Source organism: Haliotis rufescens, unplaced genomic scaffold (assembly GCF_023055435.1).
Source record: "Haliotis rufescens isolate VD_foot unplaced genomic scaffold, xgHalRufe1.0.p SCAF_4, whole genome shotgun sequence".
NCBI lineage: Eukaryota > Metazoa > Mollusca > Gastropoda > Lepetellida > Haliotidae > Haliotis > Haliotis rufescens.
Window position 1 is genome coordinate 55827048 of NW_025964112.1, and position 26193 is coordinate 55853240.

The 26193-nt window shown below is 42.2% G+C and overlaps 1 protein-coding gene across 6 annotated transcripts in view; it reads left to right on the forward strand.

Moving 5' to 3' along the window:
- The window catches only part of LOC124114760 (inositol-trisphosphate 3-kinase homolog), an 84852-nt gene that overhangs the window by 39063 nt on the left and 19596 nt on the right, over window positions 1–26193 (forward strand). Inside the window, exon 1 of one of the 6 annotated variants that reach the window (XM_046475588.2) lies at window positions 3977–4295. The exons of 3 other annotated variants lie outside the window; for them this stretch is intronic. In XM_046475588.2, coding sequence (XP_046331544.1) covers window positions 4278–4295 — 18 coding nt within the window. In that variant the 5' untranslated portion in view covers window positions 3977–4277. Of the gene's footprint in view, window positions 1–3976; window positions 4296–24999; window positions 25258–26193 lie in introns of those variants that run through there. 2 more of the 6 variants (XM_046475529.2, XM_046475578.2) reach the window with 2 other exon arrangements.

The window sequence follows — 26193 nt, forward strand, 5'->3', positions numbered from 1 at the left end:
ACTTGCATCACTTTCCTCGCACATCAAGCTGACGCGCCGTGATATAACTGGAATACTCTTCAAAGCGACGTTAAACCCTCCTCACTCACTGACTATAACACTGCGGAGACCTGCATCACTTCAGGCTTTCCCCTCACCTGAAACTGACACGCCTTGCCGTAACTGGAATACTCTTCAAAGCGACGTTAAACTCACCTCACTCACTGACTATAACACTGCGAAGACCTGCATCACTTCAGGCTTTCCCCTCACCTTAAACTGACACAACGTAACTGGAAAACTCTTCAAAGCGACGTTAAACCCACCTCACTCACTGACTATAACACTGCGGAGACCTGCATCACTTCAGGCTTTCCCCTCACCTGAAACTGACACGCCTTGACGTAACTGGAATACTCTTCAAAGCGGCGTTAAACCCACCTCACTCACTGACTATAACACTGCGGAGACCTGCATCACTTCAGGCTTTCCCCTCACCTTAAACTGACACAACGTAACTGGAATACTCTTCAAAGCGACGTTAAACCCTCCTCACTCACTGACTATAACACTGCGGAGACCTGCATCACTTCAGGCTTTCCCCTCACCTTAAACTGACACAACGTAACTGGAATACTCTTCAAAGCGACGTTAAACCCTCCTCACTCACTGACTATAACACTGCGGAGACCCGCATCACTTCAGGCTTTCCCCTCACCTGAAACTGACACGCCTTGACGTAACTGGAATACTCTTCAAAGCGACGTTAAACCCACCTCACTCACTGACTATAACACTGCGGAGACCTGCATCACTTCAGGCTTTCCCCTCACCTGAAACTGACACGCCTTGACGTAACTGGAATACTCTTCAAAGCGACGTTAAACCCACCTCACTCACTGACTATAACACTGCGGAGACCTGCATCACTTCAGGCTTTCCTCTCACCTTTAACTGACACAACGTAACTGGAATACTCTTCAAAGCGGCGTTAAACCCACCTCACTCACTGACTATAACACTGCGGAGACCTGCATCACTTCAGGCTTTCCCCTCACCTTAAACTGACACAACGTAACTGGAATACTCTTCAAAGCGACGTTAAACCCCCCTCACTCACTGACTATAACACTGCGGAGACCTGCATCACTTCAGGCTTTCCCCTCACCTTAAACCGACACGCCTTGACGTAACTGGAATACACTTCAAAGCGACGTTAAACCCACCTCACTCACTGACTATAACACTGCGCAGACCTGCATCACTTCAGGCTTTCCCCTCACCTGAAACTGACACAACGTAACTGGAAAGCTCTTCAAAGCGACGTTAAACCCTCCTCACTCACTGACTATAACACTGCGGAGACCTGCATCACTTCAGGCTTTCCCCTCACCTTAAACTGACACAACGTAACTGGAATACTCTTCAAAGCGACGTTAAACCCTCCTCACTCACTGACTATAACACTGCGGAGACCTGCATCACTTCAGGCTTTCCCCTCACCTGAAACTGACACGCCTTGACGTAACTGGAATACTCTTCAAAGCGACGTTAAACCCTCACTCACTGACTATAACACTGCGGAGACCTGCATCACTTCAGGCTTTCCCCTCACCTGAAACTGACACGCCTTGACGTAACTGGAATACTCTTCAAAGCGACGTTAAACCCACCTCACTCACTGACTATAACACTGCGGAGACCTGCATCACTTCAGGCTTTCCCCTCACCTTAAACTGACACAACGTAACTGGAATACTCTTCAAAGCGACGTTAAACCCACCTCACTCACTGACTATAACACTGCGCAGACCTGCATCACTTCAGGCTTTCCTCTCACCTTAAACTGACACAACGTAACTGGAATACTCTTCAAAGCGACGTTAAACCCACCTCACTCACTGACTATAACACTGCGGAGACCTGCATCACTTCAGGCTTTCCCCTCACCTTAAACTGACACAACGTAACTGGAATACTCTTCAAAGCGACGTTAAACCCTCCTCACTCACTGACTATAACACTGCGGAGACCTGCATCACTTCAGGCTTTCCCCTCACCTTAAACTGACACAACGTAACTGGAATACTCTTCAAAGCGACGTTAAACCCTCCTCACTCACTGACTATAACACTGCGGAGACCTGCATCACTTCAGGCTTTCCCCTCACCTGAAACTGACACGCCTTGACGTAACTGGAATGCTCTTCAAAGCGGCGTTAAACCCAACTCACTCACTGACTATAACACTGCGGAGACCTGCATCACTTCAGGCTTTCCCCTCACCTTAAACCGACACGCCTTGACGTAACTGGAATACTCTTCAAAGCGACGTTAAACCCAACTCACTCACTGACTATAACACTGCGGAGACCTGCATCACTTCAGGCTTTCCCCTCACCATAAACCGACACGCCTTGACGTAACTGGAATACTCTTCAAAGCGACGTTAAACCCACCTCACTCACTGACTATAACACTGCGGAGACCTGCATCACTTCAGGCTTTCCTCTCACCTTAAACTGACACAACGTAACTGGAATACTCTTCAAAGCGACGTTAAACCCACCTCACTCACTGACTATAACACTGCGGAGACCTGCATCACTTCAGGCTTTCCCCTCACCTTAAACTGACACAACGTAACTGGAATACTCTTCAAAGCGACGTTAAACCCTCCTCACTCACTGACTATAACACTGCGGAGACCTGCATCACTTCAGGCTTTCCCCTCACCTGAAACTGACACGCCTTGACGTAACTGGAATACTCTTCAAAGCGACGTTAAACCCACCTCACTCACTGACTATAACACTGCGGAGACCTGCATCACTTCAGGCTTTCCTCACACCTTAAACTGACACAACGTAACTGGAATACTCGTCAAAGCGACGTTAAACCCACCTCACTCACTGACTATAACACTGCGCAGACCTGCATCACTTCAGGCTTTCCTCTCACCTTAAACTGACACAACGTAACTGGAATACTCTTCAAAGCGGCGTTAAACCCAACTCACTCACTGACTATAATACTGCGGAGACCTGCATGACTTCAGGCTTTCCCCTCACCTGAAACTGACACGCCTTGACGTAACTGGAATACTCTTCAAAGCGACGTTAAACCCACCTCACTCACTGACTATAACACTGCGGAGACCTGCATGACTTCAGGCTTTCCCCTCACCTGAAACTGACACGCCTTGACGTAACTGGAATACTCTTCAAAGCGACGTTAAACCCACCTCACTCACTGACTATATCGCTGTAGACGTAAACTGTTTCGGAAACGTTAACCTGTCCCCTCACGAATAATTATGATTTCCAGATTGTTAGTCTTTATCCTCTTTGGACATGACGTTATTCACGGATGTTCGGTTGAATACCGCTGTAAACGCCTTTGAAATCTGAGATAAAAGAACAAATATCATTCATATGGTAATAATTGATTTCCTTTCTATACTTTCGACGAAGCACCTGTTTCAAAAGACCACATTTGAATTCAGATGGCTCTTTGAATGATCGGGTTGCGGGAATTACCATTGATGGTGTTCAACTCACGTAACGGAAAACAACGTACCACAGTATAATACAAATTGTGATGATCGCTGGTAGGCCATCCACGAACTGGGCCATAGTCATGATAATTCGTACCGATTCGCCAATAAGATTGAACATGAACCATTCATTTTTTATCAGTGAGTAGAATAAGATTGGTTTCTGTGGTAATCCTACTTTAAGCTGAATGCTTTGAGACCTCGATTTCAGAACGTTTCACCCTTCGCCTGGCAGATGTATAACAGAACTTAAAATATTTATTTGTACACATCGACAGGTCATTTTTTCATATTCCTTAATCGTCGCATTATGTAGTTCTGTAGTGAGCGCGGATAAGCTTTAGTCCACACTATGCTATCGAGAAGATGAAAGATGAAAGCTTTCTTTTGTGTTCACTTGGGTTGATACAAAGACGAGAACATTCAAGTGAATACTCTTGCGTTCGTCACACCATCATACCACGACGAAAAGGCGACTGTCGTTATATAGTGGATGTTCCCAGCGTTATCGATGTGATTTCGTTCTCAATTTCTATTGAAGGGAAATTCAGGCATTCTGCGAGACACATTTATGACCTAAAAGGACAAACGGGCGGAACAGATGCTGACGATTGGCCCACCTCCTGCCACACATTCGGGTGTGCATTGCCAGGGCGCTTTTCACGATGGAAGTTTAGTAAAATGGCATTTTCAAATGTGTTCCGCCTGCGATCGTGCATAACGGCTAGTCTCACGTCATCAAGATGCTCTCGGAATTCAGGGTAGGAGATTCAAACTCTTATGTCCACATGATCATTACGCTAACAATATGGCTGAAATACCGCCGACGTAACCATAGTTTTAGATCACTCACGTAGAAATTCCGGCGTAGAATTGGGCCCCAACACAGCGTTTAAAATAAACCGGGTGGTAAGGCTCAGTGATTAGGCGGATGGACAACGTCCAGGCGGCATATGACGATACCACTGTCTTTCTGGCCAATGCCCGGATGTTTACAGGTCGTCGTCATACAGGTGCAAACTCAATTGGTAACGGTCATCGTTCTGGCGTAGGCTGATATGTTACCGTTTTGTGTTGTTTGTTCAACGCTGCACTCGGCCATATTACAGCTATATGACGGCGGTCTGTGTAAAGAATCGATAATTGACCAGACAATCCAGTGATTGATATCATGAGAATCGATCCACGCAATTGGGATACTATGTCATGCATCAACCAAGTCAGCCAGCCTGACCACCAGATCCCGTTAGTCGCCTCTTACGACAAGCATAGTCGCCTTTTACAGCAAGCATGGGTTGCTAAAGACATATTCTACCGCGGATCTTCACGGGTCCTGCTTTGGTATCTGATTTTGCCGAACGCGTGATTGTAAATTTGACGGGTCTTTAGTGTTTATTTTCTTCGCCCGGGACACGACAACCCGAGTCACCATACATCTATACAATCATAAGGCAGTGTGCACTGATGCGGCCGGTCAAAACAACCTCACACAGACCGGATGCGACAACATGAAACCGGTTATACCCAGTTACAGAGTGACTGAAATTTCAGTCTATCGTCACATCGTTCTTTGATGCTTTGTGCTATCCTTACCCAGGTTCAACGTTCATCGGGGTTTTTTTGTGGTGAAATTTGATATAAAGCAAGTAGGCCGTCACAGAGGCGCACATTAAGTCTTGTGCACTTGTGGTTGCCTCAGGCCCCGCAATTCATATCCACTGATCGCAGGTTCGAATTCCAGAATCGTCCCGTCCTCGTGGGTTTCACCAAAGTTGTAAAATGTCTACGTATAGTCACCATTTGCCTGCCCGCTTTAAATATGTACTTTAAACTCTGCTTAAAGCCGCGTTCAACCAAACGTATTAAGGGAAAAAAATGTTTTCATGAAATGCTACCAAACCTGTTCATTGTCATTCATGGTGTGAAAGATGTCATTAAACACATGTAACGTCGCAACACACTCTTCAGCAATGGCTTTGTGTTGCTTTATGTTGAGTTTGCGTAGGGTCCACGGGGAAATGAGGCAGGCAAACTTGTACCTCGTAGCTGTAACTACAGGTGCAATAACCATGCAGCTTTTCTTGATCAAGCAAGCTGGCTGTAGTGAGAAAACTGGGTTGAATAATTTTTTGATTTGACGTTTACACGATATACGGCTTTTTCATTGGACGAGAGGTGCCAGCGAAATTGACGTTCATAAGTGTATGAACGACACAATTTGAAATTCATACGTTTTTCACGAAATGATGTAAACATTAACGGACTACTTCCACATTACTGGGGAAACCCACTCGAATTCCTTAGCACGACAACAAACAGAAGCGTAAAACTCTCTTACGTTTCTCAATGCATACTGACACACTGAGTTCATGATTAAAGGTTCTATGTGATCAGAAAATTATCGTAGTATCGACACGATCCGTGTCTAGGCTAAGAGTGACCGTCTATAGCAATCTATGACTTTACCTTAGTGTCTGTTGACACATCTTTAATCACCTTTCAATGATCGGCCAGTTGATCAATGATTACAAACACATGTAACCGCCACGGGTTCATTAACAACTTCGGAAATCCCTCCCGTCAAGTTTATAGTGTCGGCCATTTTGACGTCTTGTACGTGATGTAAATGTATTACGACGCGCTGGCATTGTGACTGACTGACTGACTGAGGTAGGTATTAACAGACGTTTTTATATCTGATGAAGATATTATTTGAGTACATTTGTTCTACAGAAACTACAAAAGTTGTCCCTGTTGAGCATATTGAGCATACATACGCTCATGTCACCTCTCGTTTTGAGGAACTATCTTATTCCGCTATACAGCTGGTTGTTGTATGGCTGTCAGTGTAAACAGGAAGTCACACATACTTAAAATACTTGTGTATAGATCAAGGTCTACGTCCTTTGAGGTAAAACGAGTGATATAGCAAATTATAAGAATTGACTTTCACTTTGTTTGAGCTCATTGGAGTATGAACCTCCATAGAGTGAGGACCAAACCTTGTTTGAATGTTGTCGCAATCTCCGACGTTCATACAGTTTGGCCCTCACTCTATGAAGGTTCATACTCCAATGAACTCACATAACGTGAAGTCAATTCTAAAATAATTATATTTTAATTATATCGCGGCTGAAGTGGAAGGAAAGCCCGAAGTGATGCAGGTCATGGAGATGTTAAGTTTGTGAAATAAAGCGACAAAACCATTACCATATCCAATAGAAATCTCTGCACAAAGAGACGATAGTACGATTCCGACTTTATAATGAGTATTTGTTTATGAATCACTATCAAATAGTGATGATACCAGGTGTTCGCGAAAAGGTGAGCGTATCATGCCCCACCTGTGCACACATCACAAACACACGCGAAGGCAAGTCAACCTACGAGTACGGCATGACCCTGACTGAAAGCAAGAAACAATCGGCGCGAATCTTGGCCGTATGATCCCATAAGGCAGTTTGATAAACCCCGATATAACACGCAGATGGTCATTAACGCATCCTCCTGTCAGTAACAGAAAACATGTCATGTATTGTGTCAGCTTGAAGGCAGGCAATGCGAGGTGGAAACATCACACGTGTTTGTCTGTATAGGGCTAATGAAGCTGAGTTGTAGTGCCGATGAGATATCACCTTGTCTCAGAATAGTCCGCGGTGAATAGAGTGGTGCCTTGGCACTGCAAATGTCAAATGTGATCGCGGTTTGCTACGGAAGCCGTTTAGGGCCATTTGTTTTTTATATTTTTTTCGATACTATCTTGATATTTCAAGATACTAATTTGAAATTCCAAGATAGTAACTTGAAATTTCAAGATACTAAGTTGAAATATCATGATACTAAGTTCAAATGTGTTGGACGTCTTATGATGACGTCATATTTTGTTCAAATCTTGATTGTATTGTAAGTTTTTTAAGCTCACCTGGCCATAGAGGCCACTTCAAAAGAAACTCTAAACATGTTTTTCATTCTGTTACACCAACTGCACAACTATGCTTCAATTTGATCAGCTACTTATGTGCTAATATAATAATATATTTCGGTATGCTGTCTATTCTGGAAAAGCACAAAGAAAACTCTGTTAGTACAGCGATGATAATATCACTTGTCATTTAAAAGTATAATATTGTCAAAATAATTATTATGTATGTGGGCGTTTGACCTTATTACTAAAATGCACTTCTTCTTCATCATCTTCTTCTTCTTCTTCTTCTTCTTCTTCTTTATAACGGTTTGGTGGATTCAGAAGTTAGTGTGGATGTTTGTTTCTCTCAGAGCGTTCAGGTTCAAGTTTGGTTCGGTGCATGTTATTCAAGTTATTCAGGACGGTGGGGTAGCCTGGTGGTTAAGGCGTTGGCTAGCCATACTGAAGACCCATTGTGTAAAGCCTATGACTGGTCTCCCCCGCCATGATAATGCTGGAGTATTGCAAAAAGCGGCCTCAAACTTTTCTCACTCACTCACGCAAGTTGATCAAGTCATGACAATTGGAATTTCAATACGGCCGCCACGTAGACATCTTTGATTTAAAAAAACATTTACTGACAGTAGCTTTTGTAACTTGCCAGTTAGTAGTCCTTATTATTCATGCAGATTATGTTTGGACAAATGGCAGTCTTGTGGACATTTTGAACAATTGACTACACGTAGCTGCAGTATCGTGACGTTCATTTTACCACCTAGAATAAGTTCAGAAGGCATCTCTTTGACAGGACAATACAAAGCATCATTGAGTGTATATACGAACTCGTATGTATTATTATATTATAGTTGCTGGTCGTTTGTTTTTTATGGTCTTTAATGATCGAATCCTGCCCAGCCAATCTATTGATTGATGTCATGAGCATCGATCCACACAATTGGGACACGGTGACATGCATCAACCAGGTCAGCGAGCCTGACCATCCGATCCCGTTAGTCGCCTCCTACGACAAGCACAGTCCCCTTTTACGGCAAGCATGGGTTGCTGTAGACCTATTCTACCTGGATCTTCACGGGTCTATTATATTATAGGTTGAGGTAAGTAACTGTATGGGGATGTATATCACGAACTGATGCCATAATAACTCTTCAAGATTTATTTTATCTGTTAATCTAGTAATATAACAATACCCATATACAGGTGCCCATAACATATTTGTTCAGTGCTATCGGTATTTGTTATAACCCAACTAGTATCCTTGTCTTATCTTTATTGTAACTCTCTCCATGTTTCACTCAGGATATGTACCCGCTTATATTGACGTTGGTCTATCTGAGTGCTTTATTACTTACCCGGCATATCTAATTATACCGGGGAACTGGAAGATATGTCGCTGTGCCGGTTCAGGCTTAAGGGGTATGAAGGATGTGGATTTGCGCATATCCACAGAGTCGGCCCGTTCACAAGATGGTGGTGACATGGTATGCCCGTTCACAAGATGGTGGTGACATGGTATGCCCGTTCACAAGATGGTGGTGACATGGTATGTCCGTTCACAAGATGGTGGTGACATGGTATGCCCGTTCACAAGATGGTGGTGACATGGTATGCCCGTTCACAAGATGGTGGTGACATGGTATGCCCGTTCACAAGATGGTGGTGACATGGTATGCCCGTTCACAAGATGGTGGTGACATGGTATGTGGACATTTCAGTTACTATTGTTTAGTGTCTGGATCTTCTGTACTTGAAGTAAATGCATCATATATGGCCGCGAGTTGTAGTCACATTATATTGAACTCCTTGCGTGTTCAGCTACCATAATGTCATAGCGACCGATTTGGGACAACCATTGACTGAATGAACATTTAATTTCAAAGGCAAATTACCCTGAAGCCATGACATCTATATTCCTTGAATCACTTATTTGCCGTTATTTATAATAATTGTTTATCCCCATTGTATTGTACATCGACTGTCTGCCATCCTGAACGAGATGTGCAAGTATATCACTGATTAATTACTGTTGTTTAATCATATTAAGAGTTACTAATTGTCAGGTGACCTTGGCTATATAATCCTTGGTCCAGAGATGAAAATCAAAGAGAGAGAAGGTCTTACCCCCAGCCGAGCTAGGATTTGGCTTGGTGCTCCTGGGCACCAAGACAACAACCACAACCACTATGTGCTGACCTGGCACCTAGTGCTTCTTGCATGTATATATCTTCATGTATAAAGTAGACTTGTACATACCATCGACTTGATGTTGTAACTTCCTATGTAGAACCGTACGCCGACCCCACCCTATACGAATATGCAAATTAATCATTAGCAACGCCACGTGTGTCTGCGACGCACGTGCACCAACGCGATGTTAATAGCACCGAGATTGTCAATAACAATGAATGTGACTTATTTACTTATGTTTGTTGTTGTGACTAAACTTTATATGGTCTTGTGTTAATATTTTTGCCAAAAAATCCAAACATATCCCTTATGAACAATGCAATTGAATTCGTTGGCTACAACCCATTGGCACCCGTGGAGATCCGGGTTAGGATAGAAACCTATGCTTGTAAGAGGTGACTATGGTAATTGTAAGAGGCGACTAACGGGATCGGGTGGTCATACTCGCTGACTTGATTGATACACGTCATCGTATCCCAAATGCGTGCATCGATGCTCGTGACATCATTCACTGGATTGTCTGGTCTAGACTCGATTGCGGCGTAAAACAACAAACAAACAACAAACTATTGGCAGCCTACTACAACTTCGTATTTTGGCGTTTTCCTCTCATATCTAGGTAATATCTTGTGAAATATTGAAATACTGTTCAAAGCGGTATTTAACCCAACTGTCGTCACCGTATGCCAGAAGCAACTGAAGCGTGCATAAAATGACATCTCGTTTGGTTAACAGGAAGATTTTGTTTGTTTTTTAACGCCGCAATATTCCCGCTATATGACGGCGGTCTATGAATAACCAAGGCTGGACCAGACAATGCAGTGATTAACACCATGAGCATCGATCCACGCAATTGGGATCAACCAAATCAGTGAGCCTTACCACCCGATCCCGTTAGTCGCCTCTTTCCGACAAGCATGGATTGCTGGAAACTAATTCTAGCCCGTGTCTTCACGGATTTTTACTGGTATGACTGGGTCAACGCGTTATTGTTTCGGTCTTCATGGCGCTACGTATTACAGCAGTATCCTAGGGCGTGACTGTCATTTGGTAAATTACTGAGTTGACAGTTTTAGTAATGCTGTACCTCTTCTTGTCGCATTCCCCACGGAGGTAGTTGCCTATTCGTCATGTTTCCTGATGTGAAATAAAGCGTTATTTGACAGTTGCTTTGCTGTCAGACAAGCCTTCCCCTATTGCCACCGACTCGGCTCCGAGACAGTCGGTCATATAAATAGGTCGAGTTGTACCTTGCCGGATAACTTGGCCATGTCGGTTCCAAGCCTGACAGCTGGGCCGACTCAGTACCGAGCCAGACAGTATTATGTCTGTCGGACTGATAACCGCCTCCCATCAGGTTTTTTTTAAGATCCGGTGTAAAAGATTTTATTATTTCGGATTGCGATCTGAGTTTTAAGACTTCACAGGGAAGGGAGGTAATTCCGAATTTGGAACGGCGGTTCGACGTGTATTTGTGGTTTCATACGGGGTGGTGGGGTAGCCTAGTGGTTAAAGCGTTCGCCCGTCACGCCGAAGACCCGGGTTCGAATCCACACATGGGTACAATGTGTGGAGCCTATTTCTGGTGTCTCCCACCGTGATACTCACTCACTGTGGTTTCATATAATAAACAATGTCCAAAGGTATTGTTAAAAATACATAGTTTCTGGGTGTGTCCCTCAGGCACCTGCAAGTTATTTTAACCTTGCCGACCCGTGAAGATCCGGGGTAGAATAGGTCTTCAGCAACCCATACTTGCCGTAAAAGGCGACTATGCTTGTCGTAAGAGGCGACTTACGGGATCGGGTGGTCAGGCTCGCTGGTTTGGTTGATGCATGTAATCGCATCCCAATTGCGTTGATCTATGCTCATGATATCAATCACTGGATTGTCTGGTCCAGACTCAATTATTTACACAAACCGCCATCATATACCGTGAATATTGCTGAATGCGGCGTTAAACAACATACAAACCATCAAAACAATCCAATCAGTTTTAAAGAAGGGCGTGTCTTTGCCAAAGAGTATATGCATCTACTTTATGACTCGCAGCTGATCCATCTTTCTACGCAATACGGTATACCACCAGGAGGGATAACTTAAGGCCTATTTATATGTGGACCTGTGTATTGGCCAAATGAAACCGGTGAATTCTCTTTACGGAAGGCCTTATGTGGCTCCTATCTTTTAAATTGTTGTCCGTAAATATAGGACCGCCTCCCTAGTCTAGTGGTAGAGCGTCCGCCCGGAGAGCGGTAGGTCAGGGGTTCGATCCCGGCCACGTCATACCAAAAGACGTTAAAAGATGGAACTTGTTGTTACCCTGTCTGGCGCTCGGCATTAAGGGGCTAAAACAAGGACTGGTCGGCTCGGAGTCAGTATATTGTGTCTGAGTGGGGTATTCATGTTAAACTGCGGCATGGTATCTCAGTGAGCTAGCAGTATAAATCGGCATCAGTCCAGACTAGTACAAGCAGCCACACAAACACACACACACACGTGCATGCACGTCGCTATATAAGTGCAATAATCTTGGACGCGACGTTAAACCCCATTCACCTCACCTCACCGTAAATATAGGTTTATGATCAAGTTGTTATCTTTGGGCCGGGCAAAAGCTCTTTTTTAGTGTAACATCGCCAAGAAGCAACAAAGAGACGACTTCAGAAACTGCAGGGTGTTTGTATTCCCACCGTTGTCTTCCCTGGACGGGGGCACGGGTGGCCCAATCGTCTAAGGCGCCGCGATTCGCTGTGCCAGAAACCTATGATTGTGTGATCGAATCCCGGTTCGCCCCGACCCGTGCTCGTGGGTTTCTCCGAAGTGGTAAACGTCTGAGAGTTGCATCACTCCGGGCTTTCCTCCCACATAAAGCTGACATGCCGTGATATAACTGGAATACTGTTAAAAGCGGCGTTAAACCCAACTCACTCACTCACTCTCCCCTGGACCACCTGAGACTGGGAGCTTGCCTGCACTAGATTGGACCACGACAGGAACTGCCATTCCTTATACTTAGGCATCCTTATAAAGCCCTATGCTATCTATTTTATTTATCTGTTATCACCTGCTACATCCGCAGTTGACATATTAATAACGCTTAGGGCATACAGCGGCCTGATATAATCTTTAGTAATCTCCACTTCCAACATGTGCAGTGATGCTATCTCTATATTATAATATATGTACAATTATTAGTTGACCTTCGCTTATTAGGAATATTGATTTTTACTTGGCCATATGTTGGCCGCAAAGTTACCCTCGGTGCACTTTGTTACACCAGTCAGTACTGAAACACATGCTACTACGAATACTACCACAATAAACAGTTGAGATGGTTTACTTAATTAGTCGAATTTCAAATGAGACAAGTATCTGCGAACCCAGATATGTTTTTATTTAAAACCATGAGCCTGTTGTTGTTTTTTTTATTATAGAAAAACACTTTGCAACCATCTAATTCCTTTTTTTGAAAGGTCTGAAGGATTTTTTTTTTCAAGAAGATTCAGGGACAATTTACTTCTTTCTTTTTTTTTAATAAAATCACAGTCCCTCCCTCCCACCTCCCACCTCCCACCTCCCACCTCCCCCCTTCATGGATAACACCTTCATGGTTAATTGGATATATCGACTTTAGATGTGAATTCTTACGCTGTCATCAAGCTGCCAATGAAACAGTCATTTTTATATTATCAGACTAGGGTGTTTTTCATATTCTTTTATTCAGCTATATTGGCAGTTATTCTGCCGTTGATGCTTTTCAAAGACGGACCATAACTTCTACCCTGTAACATACGTTGCTTAATACTTCAGACAAGTGTACTGGACTAAATTACCTGTCGTGTCTAAGTTAATTGAAGGTCAATAAAAGTGTTAGTTCAAGGTCAATAAAGTGTTAGGTCAAGGTCAATAAAAGTGTTGGGCAAGGACAATAAGTGCGAAGTATGTGATGCCATAATCGCGGCTAGTTTCCTACCACCTTGTGTGCATAGATTTTCGATTAACGCATGCAATTTTTCTTGACAGAAATAACAATTGTTTTTAGCGGGGTGATGGCCATTTATGCAGTAACAACATCACAGCGTCGTCGTAAGTGTGCCCCAGGCAGGTAGACTGATGTGACGATGTGATTTAGTTGTAGGGGTACGACATTTTTTCACACTGCACCTGCCGTGTTTACAACGTGTTTGAATTCCAGAAATGTTTTTCATATCTCTCCCCGGGTCATTACCTTAGCTTAATGTACGTCGTTGCGACGATCAACAGTTGAAAGACCTTGTTAAAATCACAAAACACGTTTATACATTAACTCCGTTTTCTGTGGAAAAAAACATCCACAGTGCCCCATGCTTGTCTAAAGACCCGTGTCCTGAGAGCGTGGATCGTAGCTATGAGTGATGCATGCCTGCGTTGTTAAACAACACTCATAAAAGCTATTTTTTAACTGAATACATTTGTGTAAAAATTTGTGAAAATATTGCTTGAATTCATTCATATTTCGATTTACGTATTCATATTTATACATTGAAATTTCTTTGACAAAAATGCATATATGGATTTTCATGTCAACGAATAATTCCGAAATATTAAATATTGAAGTAAGTAAATATTTGATCGTGCTCTACAAGACCCGGAACTGTATATAAGCCGGGCCCTTGTGAAAAAAACAACAACTTTAAAAACTCATTTTATTAAGTTTGGGACATTCAGTAAATATCGGATTTGAACATGTCGAGGCACTTATGTATATAAGAAAAAGAGTAATATTTAGTTTGGAAAATAGTTTACTGGGTTGATAGATTGTGTGTACAAACGTCTGGAAACTATACTTTTATGGAACCATGATCGCGTGCTCCCTAGCTGCTAATACGTATTCATGTTTGTATAAATGTCAATCCGTTCACATATCCGTCTTAATGGTAGGTATCACGATGTGGGTATAGATGTTATAACACCAGATTTCCATGGCAACCATGGCTCTTCAAGCATTGGCAAGAGCGCAGGTGAAGGGCAGTTGTCATTGACCGTTTACATATCTCGTTTCGTGAAACCTCTAGACTGCCGTCTTTCCGCCCTGTGATGAATCTAGTTTAATCGCCACCTGCCGTAGAATCGATATGGAGGAAGCATCAACAAAAGACACGTGTACGGGTGGCCATTAACAGGAAGCAGTTGAGGTGTGCTGCGCTAAATATGGTACGATCCGAATGCAAAAGTAACGGGCATCCATAAGGTGTTATGGTCATTTATAGGCTAATGACGCAACTGCGAGCCACTATGGTGACGTTAACGTCATTTGATCACGGACATGTGGACTTGACGTTATTCACCATTTAGACATTCGAGCAGAATTGATGGATGGACACAGATGGATTAAGCAATTGGATCAGCTCCTCTGGTGTTATTGGTTTTTGGGGCAGTGGAGTGTCTGTTCCTGCTCTGTTCTGTTCGAAATGAGCAGTTTTGTTGAATTTATTTGCAACCAGGAATATTTATCACCCGGGATCGTATTTTAAGCCCTTAAAGAAGGTTGGTATTTTCGAAACGAAAGACATGAAACAACGATGTCATGCCTCGGTCTATTAACAGAACTCTTTTATTTCGGTTCATGTCAAACATTAAGGAACAAGTGACACAAACAGGGAGACTTTGGGGACGCCGACGATGTATTAAGAGTAATGCTGTGTGATTTGAATGTACAGTGCGTCGAGTTGTATTGAATCCAGTGACCAATCGTAATGGTCCCACAAGAGAGCCACTGATGACGGAGGGGAAACTAGAGAACGCTGGATTGTGTTACGGCAACAGCAAATGATGCTTGTTGAGAAAGTTGATACTTTATTAATGAAAACTGTATGTGTTTGGAAGGTTACGATCGATAGTTTGCCTTGAGTGACTGTTTGGCATTTACAACCAGGAGTTCCTGCGAACATCGGACGCATTCTTCGGGCGACATTTCCTGGCAAAACAACAGGGAGTTTTTGCAGCTTAGCGTGAGTAAAAACAGACGAAGCGTTAAAGGGATTGTGAGTGGTATGAAATGTCGTGTCCGTTAAAATCATGCGTCATGTAATGGAGAAACAGTCGAGGTGTTCTGTTTTTAATGGATTAACAAGACCTTCTTGTTGTTGGCATCAGTGGTTTGCATCAGTTTGGTTAATAGTGTTCTGCCTTAGGAGACTCTGCACAGTGGCTTGACCTTTCATATACGTTTGTCACCATGCAAGGATATCGATTTTCTGTAGAATACTATCCAGGTAAGCCTGATGTCACACCAGGTTCCGCCTTGAAGATAATGACACATCTGATCTGTCGAGCATCAAGACGTTAATTTCATTAGTGAGTCTGCAGGAATACCATTGCTGTCAATTTTTACGCTTATGTAATAGAATTAATCAGGAGGTGTGGGTCACTTGAGACCTATCGCATAATGTAAAGCGAATTTCTTCTCTAATCTTAAAAGATTATTCATTTACGGGTGATCAGTTGAAACACACGTGACCCAGATTCCATGGCACGTGTACTTCTCGATTATTTACAGACCGCCGCCATACAGCTGGAATATTGCGGAGTGCGGCGTTAAACAACAAACAAACAAACAAACAGTTCCCTGTAATCATGTTACCTGGCAAGGGGAGTGACAGGTAGGGCGCTGTAAGTTGACATGACTTCTATAGGCCCCCGTGATATAGCTTGCATGTTGCTAACTGCGGCGTAAAACAACATTAACCCGCACATGGCGAGACACGCATCTCTTAAATTAGGTGACCGAAGTTACAGGTTAAACAAGCCCTTCACCTGTGTTAACTCTGTGGCATAAAACTACATTCACTCACTCAAGGCGAGACACGTATCTCTTATAAATTAGGTGACCGACGTTATAGCTCAGACAAGCCCCCTTTGTTAAGTGTTGACTCAGATCGTGTTGGGTGATACTCATATAAGACTGTATTCATGAGATGTATTTGAATAGATTGAGAAATAATTGGGCCTCTCGGAGCACCTGAGTACCTAAGTCAAGACTCTCACATAAACCCCAGCAGACCATGATTGAACTCAACACGAGAACATTTCAGGATAATTCATGTTGTCACTCATCTCGTTACCTGCCGTGCCTGTGATGAAAGAGGTGCTACACTTCAAACGTCTTATTATTCAAGTTGGTCGTCTCAGGAGAGTACGCAGAGTTGTAGACCAATTTTCTCGGACTGTGACGTACACGTATGAATACTACGCAGTAGAATGTCTGTTACTCGCGCTGGAATGTGTGGTACGTCTACGGATACAACGTGGCCTACGTGTAAGGATACAACGTTGTAGAATGTTAGAATGGGTCTTTAGAAACCCAGACTTGCCGTAAAAGGCGACTATGCTTGTCGTAAGAGGCGACTAATGGGATCGGGTGGTCAGACTTACTGACTTGGTTGATGCGTGTCATCGTATCCCAATTGGGTGGATCGATGCTCATGATGTTAATCACTGGAGTGACTGGTCCAGACTCGATTATTTACAGACCGCCGTCATATAGTTGGAATATTGCTAAGTGCGGCGTTTAACAACAAACAAACCAAACAAAAATGTAGAATGTTGGTTACGTGTTTGGATACAACGTTGTAGAATGTGGGTTACGTGTTTGGATACAACGTTGTAGAATGTAGCTTACGTGTTAGGATACAACGTTGTAGAATGTAGGTTATGTGTTTGGATACAACGTTGTAGAATGTGGGTTACGTGTTTGTATACAACGTTGTAGAATGTGGGTTACGTGTTTGTATACAACGTTGTAGAATGTGGGTTATGTGTTCGGAGACAACGTTGTAGAATGTGTGTTACGTGTTTGGATACAACGTTGTACAATGTGGGTTACCTGTTTGTATACAACGTTGTAGAATGTGGGTTACGTGTTTGTATACAACGTTGTAGAATGTGAGTTATGTGTTCGGATACAACGTTGTAGAAAGTGAGTTACGTGTTTGGATACAACGTTGTAGAATATGAGTTACGTGTTCGGATACAACGTTGTAGAATGTGGGTTATGTGTTTGGATACAACGTTGTAGAATGTGGGTTACGTGTTTGGATACAATGTTGTAGAATGTGGGTTACGTGTTTGGATACAACGTTGTAGAATATGAGTTACGTGTTTGGATACAACGTTGTAGAATGTAGTTTATGTGTTTGGATACAACGTTGTAGAATGTGGGTTATGTGTTTGGATACAACGTTGTAGAATATGAGTTACGTGATTGGATACAACGGTGTAGAATATGAGTTACGTGTTTGGATACAACGTTGTAGAATGTGAGCTACGTGTTTGGATACAACGTTGTAGAATATGGGTTACGTGTTTGTATACAACGTTGTAGAATGTGGGTTACGTGTTTGGATACAACGTTGTAGAATATGAGTTACGTGTTCGGATACAACGTTGTAGAATGTAGTTTATGTGTTTGGATACAACGTTGTAGAATGTGGGTTACGTGTTTGGATACAACGTTGTAGAATATGAGTTACGTGATTGGATACAACGGTGTAGAATATGAGTTACGTGTTTGGATACAACGTTGTAGAATGTGAGTTACGTGTTTGGATACAACGTTGTAGAATATGGGTTACGTGTTTGTATACAACGTTGTAGAATGTGGGTTACGTGTTTGGATACAACGTTGTAGAATATGAGTTACGTGTTTGGATACAACGGTGTAGAATGTAGGTTACGTGTTCGGATACAACGTTGTAGAATGTGAGTTACGTGATTGGATACAACGTTGTAGAATATGAGTAACGTGTTCGGATACAACGTTGTAGAATGTGGGTTATGTGTTTGGATACAACGTTGTAGAATGTGAGTTATGTGTTTAGATACAACGTTGTAGAATGTAGGTTACGTGTTTGGATACAACGTTGTAGAATGTGAGTTATGTGTTTAGATACGACGTTGTAGAATGTGAGTTACGTGTTTGGATACAACGTTGTAGAATGTGAGTTACGTGTACGGATACTGCGCAGTAGGATATGGGTTACATGTTCGTGTGAAATAAGACACCACCGTGTCTGCCTACATCACTGAGGTAAACACTGCATCATGTAAGAAAATCGAAGTTACAGCAGACCCAAACGCAACAATCATGATTTGTATTCAATCTGGAAATTCAAAAAAAATTCTCCTCAGCAACAGGCTTAGAAAGGTGCCAAAATGTTATTACTAACTTTGTCGGCCAGATTTCACTCTCATTTAAATATACTACCACATAGTCATATAAACCAGTGACACAGATGTCCAAAGCGACGCATCTCGCCCTGATGAGTTGCTTCCCTTAGCTGCAAGGATACGCTGACTGTGGGTTCAAGTTCCTAATTGTTACCGGTTATCCTGTTGATCTGCTATCGTCCGCCTGACAGTCTTTATCCAGCGAGACATGCATAACGATTGGGCAGTCTGAATGGAATTCATGTAATTTACAACACGAATACAATTAGTTGACGACGTCTGGTTAATATGACAACAGAGGGTGGGTAAACTGTAGGAAGACGTCACCATATCGTGGAAAATGGGGGTTTGCATATTTCACACTCGCGGCACACGCGAACGAGCTTCATTTACAGTCAATTACTGCTATCATTACAGATGCGATAAATGACGTCGTATTTCCACTTACAACAGGCACATTCTATTGTGGAGGTGATTAGTCAGTGAACGGTCTAAATGTAAACTTCCTTATGACGTCAAAGGACATTCTTCAAGCTCACGGAGGTGCTAATTTCTTATGAGTCACGAGCACGTGAGATAAGCGTCATCGGTCACCATCTATCGCCGGACCAAGGTTGTACTTGTTGGGGGCTAATGTACAAAGCGGGTTCTGCCCTGATAGTGGTGACATAACGTATGATATACTACGTCTTATCATATATTTTTGTTCATATTTGCTACACTTCCGACCTAGAACAACGGGTGTATATGCTAGTAGTTATCCCAAGGAATTCCGTCAGTCCGTCCGTCCTTCCGAGGACATTTTTTGTGTGCGACCTATTACTTGAAAACAACTGCATATATGCTTTTCAAACTTGGTGAACACTTTTTTTTAGCAATAGGAGAGGTACATTTCGTAGTTTGATTTCAATATTTGGATTTTATGAAAATCTACAGTTTCTTTCATTTTCTTGCTTATGTTAAAACGAGATTTGGGGAATCAGCTCGCTTGGCAGAGGTACCGCTATACACGACCAACCCACACATCAACACAAGACCGGTGTGATTAAACAGTCAGTTTATTAGACAGCCACAGAATCATTTTATATATAATCAGTCAACAAAAGAATGTTTACAATCAATTATTAGAGAAGATTTACAGCCAGTTATAGAGGTACATATATGTGAAGAATATTAGATGAACATGCTATGGAATCATACACAAGATATACACAGGTACACCATTAGTCGCGATACATATTCCAAGGTACACGACGTGATACAACAGTTTACATGTGATTGAATATAGTATATCCGATACACTCTAGCTAATACATTACCCGAGTGGGCATTCACACAAGATACAGTCAGTTCAGCCACAATACATATTCCTAAAGATAAACAATGTAATACAGTTAAAAATTGGTATAATCTACACACAGAAGTAGTACATGGGAATATCTAAGATATACATTTAAGTATGACACTTACAGTTACCAATTAAATTTACAGGTATTGCCAAGGTTAATAGCATATAATCAAAAAGTAACAAATTACAAGATAGTTAAGTTTCTTACCCGAGTGAATAAAGAGTCAGTTTATTAGACAGCCACAGAATGATTTGTGACTGTCTGTCGTCCGTATTCTAACTTCTACAGATAATCTCATTTTCTTATATAACTGACGATAAAGTTGTTATTGCGAACTTTAGTGGCGCTTTCTAGACAGAATCATATAATTTTGTTTGATGGAGGCATTGATGATAAAGGTGTTGCTGGGTAAAGTTTAGTAAGAATAATAGGGAGGGTGGGGGTTGGGGGAATTGAAATAAGAATTTTTATTTTATATATTTTTTCGACCCACCGGGTCGTAAAACAAAATAGGCCTTATGGGAGGTACCCAAGCGTTGATAGTGCTTGCTCGACACATAGAACAACCAGGTTCGATTCCCTATATTGGTACAGTGTTTAAAGCATTCTTGATCCCGTCAGTGACGTTGCAATTAGGGCAATGCCAATGGCGCAACTCCGCTACCGCTCACTGATAGTGGAGTGTATCTTCGCTATCAGCTACCTCATGTAAAGGTTGGTGTTGAGGAGGCTGAGTGATACTTACTTCCTGTTGTTGTTTTACTTCGCCGAAGTTGAACAGGTTCTAGATAGCCTTTGGTTAACCTGCCCCCGGTGCAGCCATTCCACAGTATTCAAGTCTGTCTCGGGTGTGACCAACATTCACTGGATGACCTTGTCGTCCACGCACCTGCTTGACTTTAGCCCCTATCTCACATTCACGAATGAACACGATTTAACGTTTTTCCTTAAATCGTGTTAGAACGTATGAAGGTCGCGCACTCATTCGTGTTCATTCGTGTTAAGTCGTGGTCGGTCGCGCGCGGTCGTACGGACGTCGCAGCTCGGCTTAAATCGTGTTATAAATTTGTGCAATGCTGAAAAGTCGTGTTCAGTCGTATGAAGGTCGTATGAAGGTCGTGTGAAAGTCGTGTTAATCGTATTTTGGTCACGTGTAGTATATAATCTGTATTGCAACAGCATTTCTGTGTCAGTCTTCACCATGTTCAACAACGAACAAGACCCGCAAGAAGCAGCTTTGGAGGAGGTACTTCTGGTAGCTATGGCTTTGGTGGTGAGGGGTAGGAGGCAGCGTAGGCGTCGCAGAATGAGGAACAGGAAGAGATTCTGGGTTCGACCATGGTTGTTGAGGAGACCTTTGCATGGGCAGTATGAACACCTAATGCAAGAACTGTATCGTGAAGATGTGAATACATTTACCAACTTCTTGCGTGTCACTCCGGAGATGTTCATGGAACTAGTAGAACGCGTTGGTCCTCGTATTGAAAAAAAGGACACCTGACATCATGTGATGGGCTCTTCCGGTCGTATGACAAACGTATGGATTTCGTGTTCAGGCGTATGGGAGTCGTATGAAAGGCTTATGAAATCGTGTTGAATCGTGTTAAAACGTATGAAGGTCGTATGAGTTTCTTCCCACGCTCCCAACACGACTGAACGCGACTGAACACGACCTCCATACGACTGAACACGATCTTCATACGATTGAACACGACTGTCATACGACCTTCATACGACCTTCATACGACTGAACACGACTTTTCGTATGTTAAGTCGTATGGGCGTCGTATGACAGTCGTGTTTGGACGTATGGGAGTCGTATTGGGGTCGTGTTAAATGACGTTAAATCGTGTTGTATCGTATGAATATCTTATGACGGTCGTACGACTGTCGTGTTCAGTCGCATGAAGGTCGTATGATTGTCGTTTTTGGTCGTATGAGAGTCGTGTTTGGTTAAGACATTTGCATAAACCACAAGGTCGAGCACGAATCAACACGATTTTTCAACTTTTTAAATCGTGTTCGCAATTTCTTAAATCGTGTATGTGAGATAGGGGCTTTTCTGATAGCGTCATCATGCACTAAGAGTATCACCTGTCGCAGGACACTTTCAAACACACGTGTTGTGTCAGTTTTATCTACTGAAATATGTATGGTGTCAGTTCGTGTGAAATTCAGTGCATAGTAGCACATGTTTATATGTATATTATTTATATGTATATATTGTGTGTGTATCGTTATAAATGTGTGTCATAAACTTAAGTCTCCTTGTTTATCTTAATGCCTCGTGTTTGAAATATGTATCGTGTCAGTTCGTGTCGTGTGATTATGTGTGTGATTATGTTGTGAATTTCTTTATATGTTTTTCACAAGTGTACCATAGCACATACTTGTACACGAGTGAATCTAATCTCACCTTTCTTTCTCTCTCTCTCCCCTTCTCTCTCTCTCTCTCTCTCTCTCTCTATATATATATATAGAGAGAGAGAGGGAGGGAGAGAGAGTTATAGAGTGTGAAATTCAGTGCATAGTAGCACATGTTTATATGTATATTTATATGTATATATTGTGTGTGTATCGTTATAAATTTGTGTCATAAACGTAAGTCCCCTTGTTTATCTTAATGCCTTGTGTTTGAAACGTTGCGTTTTTGTGGAATTCAGAATATAATTGTAACTTTTTATCATTTTTTTATCTTTACGTGCATGATGCAACTTTAGGCATGTTTGAGGGTCTGAACCACTTTCTGAGTCCTTTGTGTTTCTGGTTTATTAGAGACGTTTATGAATGTCCGCAGGCTTGTCAGACACGACGAGGATATACTACTGACAGACGGATGCTATAACGTATATGGCATGATGTGATGTTGAGATACAATAGGTCGTTATTAAGACAGGAATAATCTATCAAATTACACATTTCATAATGAAAAACAACCGCTCGAGGTTAAGATGAAACCACAGGGAAAGAATTGGATTTGTTTTCAAGCGTGCCACAGACCCCTTTAATGATGGTGAGGTGTGTCCTTTTCAACTACTACTACTACTACTACTACTCCTACTCCTACTCCTACTCCTACTACTACTACTACTACTACGACAACGACTACTACTACTACGACGACGACTACCACAACAACTACTACTACTACAACTACTACCACAACTACTACGACTACGACTACTACTACTACTACGAAAACGACTACAACAACTACTACTACTACTACAGATCAATGTTTGTCCTATGCACACGCGGATATAACATGTGTAAACGTATTGACATTATATTTATCGCATTCACATTAATAATAACAATAAATCAATCAATCAATCAATAAATAAATAAATAAATAATAGTTTTGATCCATCATCGAACCCGGACAGTATCATTTCACCAAAACCAGATGACACAGAGTTGATATTTGACCCATTCCTTTTCACCGACATTGGTATTTCCCTCTTCCTTTTCTGAATTTTTGAAATATATTTGTGAATCAATCGTTCATTACGGGTGTTCATCATGTACCTTGTGATTACACGTTTATATATGGTTTCATATAATAAACAATGCCACGTGTATTCTGTATCATTGTGGTTAACTATACACAGTTTCTAGCTGGGCCCTTTAGGAACCGGGGCGTTATTTTCACCGTTTAATTTTTAATTGTGCCATCGGAATCCTTCTTTGCATTAAGCATGTTCACATGATCATCATCGTCCGTGTGTTTGTCACGTGTATTTGGTTTCAAACGGGGTGGTGGGGTAGCCAAGTGGTTAAAGCGATCGCCCGTCACGCCGAAGGCCCGTGTTCGAATCCCCACATGGGTACAAATGTGTAAAGCCTATTTCTGGTGTCTCCCGCCGTTATATTGCAGGAATATTACTAAAAGCGGCGTAACCCATACTCACTCATTCTGGTTTTAATACAATAAACAATGTCCAAAGGTATTAACTATACATAGTTTCTGGGTGTGACCCTCAAACACCTGCAAGTTATTCTAACCTTGCCGACCCGTGAAGATCCGGGGTAGAATAGGTCTTCAGCAACCCATGCTTGCCGTTAAAGACTATGCTTGTCCTAAGAAGCGACTAACGGGATCGGGTGGTCAGGCTCGCTGACTTGGTTGATGCTTGTCATCGTATCCCAATTGCGTAGATCGATGCTCATGATATTAATCACTGGATTGTCTGGTCCAGACTCGATTATTTACAGACCGCCGTCATATAGCTGGAATATTGCTGAGTGCGGCGTTAAACAACAAACAATCAATGTTAACCTTGCCGTTACGATTTTAATTGTGCCATCGACACTAATATACAAAGAATTTAATATGATATCTCCAATTGGTTGTTACAGATACAAATTCGTCTATTCGGAAATCATTTCATATGCAACTAAAACATTATCATATATATTGGGATCGGGCAATGACAAAGCCGGCCTCGGTGATCGCTATTTGTTCATGCTGATTCCCTTGACATTGGACACATGCCTGCAATACGAGTTGGCAAGAGATATTCCAGCCCAGACTTCGCCTAAAGCAAATGCATATCTCAATAGACACGCAAATTGTATTGTCTACCTTGCCGAGAGCAAGCGATTATGGGTATACACATATATTAATCTTGACACGTCTTGGTGTGACTAGTTAAAAATAGCATCAACACGGGACTGTGTCTATAAATAGGCAGTCAATGGGGTCCAAAGTCATGAAATTGAGCCATTGACGTCATTACCTGTAACATTGAACAGGCGTTCACAATGTTAACAAAAGGAATGATGCAGCGTTAAAGGGATGAAGCGTTATCATAATGTCGCGTCATGAACATGACCTACATACAGTCATGTGTGACAAGTAGACACTCCGCCGTGTTGTTCAAGTGCGCGCTGATGGCGAAATCACTGATAAAATCGCGAGTGTTTTTTGTACAGGGTATTGTTGGATATAGTATATAGGGTGACGTGTGTGGGTAGGGTCTCAGAAAGCTTTCAGAACTCGATCTGTTCACCAGGAGCGCCTTCAAGATGGATATTTGTAACATCCTACAGGTGGTAAGTTAACTAGAATATTTTTTTATTTTAATCTGTTAATTAATCAATATGTGTTTGTAAATAACACGTCATTTATGAATGTAAGTATTCATTTTGGTAGACATTGATACAATATATTATTATGTTACAATTATTTTCGACCCCAAAATGCCAAGACTCGAATATTCCGATTCTGATGGCACGTATAAAAATTAAATGGTTAATGGTTAAAGTCATATTGCGAGAATATTGTTGTGTACGGCGTTAAACAACAAACAGACAAACATGATAGGTGACGTAACACTATCGACTAATTTTGAATGGTCCGTTTCTGTTATGAATACAGGTTAAAAATCATTTCGACAAAGGCTGCTTGAATAGTGTTTTATTGTTCAGGAAAAGAATTGGGAAAATTCGTGAACGTATCTGTGCTACGACCCTTAGAGCATATATTTGCCTGGCAGTTTGAGATTCTTGTTCAGAATTTGTTTTCCCATGTGGGTAGGGATGTGTGAAGCCCAAATTCTGGTCACCCTCCGTGAGAAATTGCCTGAATAAAGCCAGTGATTGATATGATGAGCATCGATCCACGCAACTGATATACAATGACGCATCAACAAAGTCAGCGAGCCAGACCATCCGATCCAATTAGTCGCCTCTTACGACAAGCATCGTCACCTTTTACGGCAAGCATGGGTTGCTGAAGACCTATTCTACCCCGGAAATTCAGGGGTCAGAAGCTATTGTAGCGAATGGGTACCGGGTATTTATGTTACTGGAGATATTATACACTGGATTATCGAGGATGAATCACAACGCGATATAATGCAATGGATAACGCGGGGATTAAGAATATCCTGTCGGGGGCGGGGGGGGGGGGGGGGGGGTATATTAAGAGCGTCACACATTGACGGAGGAAAGGGATGGGCGGGATCGTGGGTCAATGAAAGACATCAG